Raw genomic sequence first — 6,000 nt, 5'->3', positions numbered from 1 at the left:
ACACACGCGAGACAGATGAGAGAGGTGGGGAGGGCGGGGAGAGAGGTGGGGAGGGCGGGGAGAGAGGTGGGGAGGGCGGGGAGAGAGGTGGGGAGGGCGGGGAGAGAGGTGGGGAGGGCGGGGAGAGAGGTGGGGAGGGCGGGGAGAGAGGTGGGGAGGGCGGGGAGAGAGGTGGGGAGGGCGGGGAGAGAGGTGGGGAGGGCGGGGAGAGAGGTGGGGAGGGCGGGGAGAGAGGTGGGGAGGGCGGGGAGAGAGGTGGGGAGGGCGGGGAGAGAGGTGGGGAGGGCGGGGAGAGAGGTGGGGAGGGCGGGGAGAGAGGTGGGGAGGGCGGGGAGAGAGGTGGGGAGGGCGGGGAGAGAGGTGGGGAGGGCGGGGAGAGAGGTGGGGAGGGCGGGGAGAGAGGTGGGGAGGGCGGGGAGAGAGGTGGGGAGGGCGGGGAGAGAGGTGGGGAGGGCGGGGAGAGAGGTGGGGAGGGCGGGGAGAGAGGTGGGGAGGGCGGGGAGAGAGGTGGGGAGGGCGGGGAGAGAGGTGGGGAGGGCGGGGAGAGAGGTGGGGAGGGCGGGGAGAGAGGTGGGGAGGGCGGGGAGAGAGGTGGGGAGGGCGGGGAGAGAGGTGGGGAGGGCGGGGAGAGAGGTGGGGAGGGCGGGGAGAGAGGTGGGGGAGGGCGGGGAGAGAGGTGGGGATGGCGGGGAGAGAGGTGGGGAGGGCGGGGAGAGAGGTGGGGAGGGCGGGGGAGAGAGGTGGGGAGGGCGGGGAGAGAGGTGGGGAGGGCGGGGAGAGAGGTGGGGAGGGCGGGGAGAGAGGTGGGGAGGGCGGGGAGAGAGGTGGGGAGGGCGGGGAGAGAGGTGGGGAGGGCGGGGAGAGAGGTGGGGAGGGCGGGGAGAGAGGTGGGGAGGGCGGGGAGAGAGGTGGGGAGGGCGGGGAGAGAGGTGGGGAGGGCGGGGAGAGAGGTGGGGAGGGCGGGGAGAGAGGTGGGGAGGGCGGGGAGAGAGGTGGGGAGGGCGGGGAGAGAGGTGGGGAGGGCGGGGAGAGAGGTGGGGAGGGCGGGGAGAGAGGTGGGGAGGGGGGGGAGAGAGGTGGGGAGGGCGGGGAGAGAGGTGGGGAGGGCGGGAGAGAGGTGGGGAGGGCGGGGAGAGAGGGAGGGCGGGGAGAGAGGGAGGGCGGGGAGAGAGGGAGGGCGGGGAGAGAGGGAGGGCGGGGAGAGGAAGAGAGAGAGGAGGAGGAGATTTGTGTTTAACATCCCATCGACAACGAGGTGATTAGAGACGGAGCGCAAGCTCGGGTGAGTGATGGATGGTGAAGAAAATCGGCTGTGCCCTTTCAATGGAACCATCCCGGCATTTGCCTGAAGTGATTTAGGGAAATCACGGAAAACCTAAATCAGGATGGACGGAGACTGGATTGAACCGTCATCCTCCTGAATGCGAGTCCAGTGTGCTAGCCACTGCTCGATGGAGAGTGGTGAGAGAAAGTGTGGGGATAGAGAGAGGAAGAGAGGGGGCAGCAAAGGGGAGAGAGGGGAGGAAGTGCTTACAACATTTTTTTTCTAGCTTTCCTTCTCTAACTACATCAAAATACCAGGTACTACCGATTTAATTGTTAGAAAACAGACTTATTTTCTCCGAGACAAAAATTTCCAGTTTTCAAACTATGAAAAATCAAGGATGGCATGTAACAATATTATGAAAATGAAAGGTGCTAATCATCATATAGCTGAGATGCTGAGTCGCAGATAGGCACAATAAAAGACTGTCGCAAATAAGCTATTTGCCAGTAAGGCATTCGCCAAAATTAGATGACGCGTGCACACACGCACGCACATGATTGCAGTCTCAGGCAACTGAAGACATACCGCGAACTGGTGCTGCTGCGAGTAGTGTGGCCTCAGTTGACTGAGACTGTAGCATCTCTGCTATAGTGAGTAGCAACTTTCCTTCTCATAATAAATGTCCAGTTTCGGTAGATTTCATCTTTATCATCTTAAAATTTCCTTTTTACCAAAGACTTCAGTGAAAAAGGAACCTCTAATCACATAATCTGAGGATTCAGAGAAGCTCCAGGTTTCTCCTGTGATAACATATTATTGTAAGATTAAGGATAAAAAAAGCAGCAATACTCTCATAATTTATATACAAAAGAAACCTTTTTATTATACCACATATTAGTAGATAGGTACACACCCGAATCTTTGGTTCAGTCTTTAAACAATAAGGTTGGTTCTGGTACTGTTGTATTTCACCAGTTATTTCAGCTACTTTCCGTCGTTTGCTGAAGTTAATAAGTTCTGGAGAGTTTGGCAAGTAGTCAGGATTTCCCTCTTCAATATGAAGGATGTTAGTCAGGTACATACCTGCAGAAATGATTTTTTTATTCATTTCTAGCAACAGTAAAAATTAATGAACTTAATTAGCCGTTTCATGAAGTGTGTTTTTTAAATGTAAGAAAATATTTATATTACCAACTGAAAAAAAACTAATAAGAATAAACAAATGCATTGTATATGTTACAGTACTGACCTCATATACGAACTAAGTACACTAAGGTATTCACATTCACTCTAACAAGAAACCTTCTTTTACCTGTTTCTGCCATTTTTGACAACATTTGGAGAATCCAATCTTGGGGGTTGGTATGAAACTACATTCAGGTATCTTTGTCTACATTGTCAACAACATTAGTTTATTTATGCAAGCTTCATGAAGTACATCAATCTCATCTCTCAGTATTATAACAGTAGTTCTAGTTTCTCTTCACAACAAAAGATGACACCAACAGACATGGGCAATTCAGAAAATTAACCCAAATGTTTCTGATTGGAGGTTAATGTTTGCAGTGTAACATAATTTGCTAAATCTACAAATCTTAGTGGAGGTTAAAGTAATCCTAAGCATCAAGATGTGAGGTAAGTCCCACTCTGATGATTAGTCTGGTAGCAAAGACGAGATGCACGATCCTTGTGCAATCGATGCAGATAAGAAATCAATTCAATGTCTACTGCTTGCAACAGGATGCAATGTGGTGTATTGCCCAAGAAAGTCCAAAAGATAATGATATTCTTTAAAAATAATAGTCGTAAGACGAGTTTCAAAAGTAGTGAAAATCAATGCTATAAGGTCGTTCAAAGATGCTTCCGTTCTTTGAAGAGAAGCGATACCCTGATAAAGCAGTTGTGAAATACAGAGACGCTACCGTAAAACACATTTTTTGAGTAGTAAACCGGTAGTTGAAATTAAATAAATACTAAATCAACATCAAAATAATTCAGCGTAAGGAAAACCACACAAGAATGTATTACATTAACATAATTCCATTACGGTTCATGTGCAACATAAGCTCTGCAGCAAGACACGCATGTGTCCATTGCAGTCTACAGGGGGATTTCGGACAATGTGTAACTCACCTACAACAGCAGTATTGGAAAAGAAAGTGATCTCTGGTTCCTGCTCACCTTCCTGCATCTTAATAATTCAGAATAAATGCGAAAACTGAAGTAATTTGAAGAACACCAATGGTCAGTCAGCGCAAGTGTCTTAGGGAGGCAAAATACCACTACCACCACCGCTTCTGCCTCTACTACTACTACTACTACTACTACTACTAATAATAATAATAATAATAATAATAATAATAATAACAACAATAATAATAATAACAACAATAACAATAATAATAATAATAATAATTGAAATACAAAGGAAACCTGATGTCATTTCATGCCAAAAAGTCTTAAGAATACTTCTACAGTCTGTAAAGATATTTACAGTATGACTGCTGACAGACAGTGTTTGCATCCAGGCAACAGCTTCGCCGTGATGTGGAATTTCAGCAAGTTACATGTATTGCTCACCTTCTTGCACCAAAAGGTGGCATGTAGGAAATTTTTTTATGCTTTAAATGATAATTAAACTGTTACTGGGCTCATAATTAGAAGACACTGCCTTTGAAATTAGCTGAGGAAGCCTGCATTTGGATATGTTGAGCTGTACCTTTCATCTGCTCTTTCTTTTTTGTAGATGTGAAGAGTTGGAGGTACATCATTACTGCCTTCAGCATTCTTGTCATTTGATTCACTCACATGACTATAAATTCCACTTACTTATTTAATCTTTGAGCATTTTCCATGCTATTAACATTTGTGCAAATTGAACAATACACGATGTCACAGCACCTCAGTTTACCTGTACGAATCTAATGGTTTAAAAAGCAAATGCCTAGCTCAAATCGATCAGTATACCATCAACAGATGATTTTGCTTCAAAGACACTGCATATGGCTGAAACAACATTTTCAACAGCTTCTGGTGTACTTGATTTTTCCCTGAAGCCATAATGAGATTGTCAGTGTTTCCATTACAGATAAAATGTTTGTAAATATGTTGATGCATGCAATGTTATACTATTATTGAAAGTATCAGGGCAAAAGAAATCTGACAGCAATTACCAACACATGAATTGTTTCCTTTTTATGGATTTGAACGTCAATTAGTAAAAACAGAACCCTTATTGGGCCACACTGTTGTCCAACTGTTAAGACTGCTTTTCTCAGGAACGAGTGCAGGTATCAAGTTGAAATTTTGTCACATTATAAGTTAGACAGTCCCTTGGTAGGGGGAAAAAAGGTCGAAATCAATGCAATCTAAAGACATGACCATTTTTTGATGCTCACTAACACACTCATCAAAACCTATAGGAAGCATCCCATTGACCTAGATTCATAAACTTTGGCAAGAAGCGTGGTTTCACAGCACAAGTAAAAGAAAAAAATTAAAAGCTTGTAATTGGTAATTACATAATAATAATAATTATTGGTGTTTTGCCCTTAAAGAGCGCATTTTGACTAAACTACATGGCCAGTTCCTTTTGCTGCCTTCCTTGCTGCCCAAACTTCCCTCATTCGCTGGCTGTGTTTCTGTTTCTGGTCCTCTGTCCATGCTTCTTGTCAGCTTTGTGACTTCGGCTTCATCTTGATTGCGTTTTTGGTTGCCCGTATTTCTTTCATCTTCCGGCTGTGATACTGCTTGCGTTCTTCGGTCCATTTTATGCCTGTTCGTTTGTCACATTGTATCTCATGTAGTTTACCTTTCTTAATGATGTTTCTGAATTATATTCTGACGTTTATTGTGTCTGCTGTTATGTTGAGTTGGTTCAAGTCATTTTCTACCTCTGCCATCCATTTGTTGTTTCTAGTGGTTACCCAGTGAAATATCTGTTCGGTCAGCCTGTGTGATGGCATTCTGTGTAGGTGTCCATAGAATTGTAGTCTGCGTTTTCTAATCTTTTCTGTGATTGTTTCCGTATGTTTGTATAGTTCCTCTGTAGGTTTCTTGATCCATATTCCATTGTTGATAGTTGCACCAAATATTTTCCTAACTATTTTCCGTTCTACTTTTTCTAGTTGTCTGATACGTGTATGCCCTAAGATTAGTGTGGTCTCTGCTGCATATAGTGCCTCGGGGAGCACCACCGTGTCGTAGTGGTGTAATTTGGCTTTTTGTGAGATAGACTTCTTGTTGTAATGATTCCACACTACTTTGTATGCCTTGTCCAGTTTAGTCTTTCTTTCTTCGTTTGAGTCTCTGTTATGTCCACTCATTTGTAGTGTTTCACTGAGGTATTTGAAGTTTGCCATTTTGTAAATCGTGCCATACTTTGTGTTCAGAGATGAGAGTTTCTTTGTGCTCATAAACTGTGCCTTTTCGTAAGAGATCTGTAGTCCAGTTTTGGAAGCTATTTCGTGCAGTTTTTCAATAGCGTCTTTTGTTTCCTTTATACCTCTCGTGACAATCAGCAAATAGTCTGCAAAAGCCAAGCATTTAATCTGTAGGTTTCCTAAGGTTATCCCCTGTTGTGATGTTTCCCATTCTTTTATTACCTTATCTAACACCAGATTGAAAAGGAGAGGTGAGAGGCCATCGCCTTGTCGGACACCTGTGCAAATTTCAAAGGGCTCTGATAGTTCCCCACAGAACTTTACTTTGGAGGTCGTGTTGGTTAAGGGTTG

General features: G+C 45.4%; 1 protein-coding gene across 1 annotated transcript in view; it reads right to left on the bottom strand.

Moving 5' to 3' along the window:
* Window positions 1-6,000, bottom strand: part of LOC126284034 (protein son of sevenless) — a 183,328-nt gene that overhangs the window by 68,335 nt on the left and 108,993 nt on the right. Inside the window, exon 20 of the mRNA XM_049982594.1 lies at window positions 2,181-2,350. Coding sequence (XP_049838551.1) covers window positions 2,181-2,350 — 170 coding nt within the window. The remainder of the gene's footprint in view (window positions 1-2,180; window positions 2,351-6,000) is intronic.

The sequence above is a fragment of the Schistocerca gregaria genome, chromosome 8, assembly GCF_023897955.1.
Source record: "Schistocerca gregaria isolate iqSchGreg1 chromosome 8, iqSchGreg1.2, whole genome shotgun sequence".
Lineage (NCBI taxonomy): Eukaryota > Metazoa > Arthropoda > Insecta > Orthoptera > Acrididae > Schistocerca > Schistocerca gregaria.
Note: the sequence above shows the minus strand (reverse complement) of the source record. Positions and strands in the feature narration are given on the sequence as shown.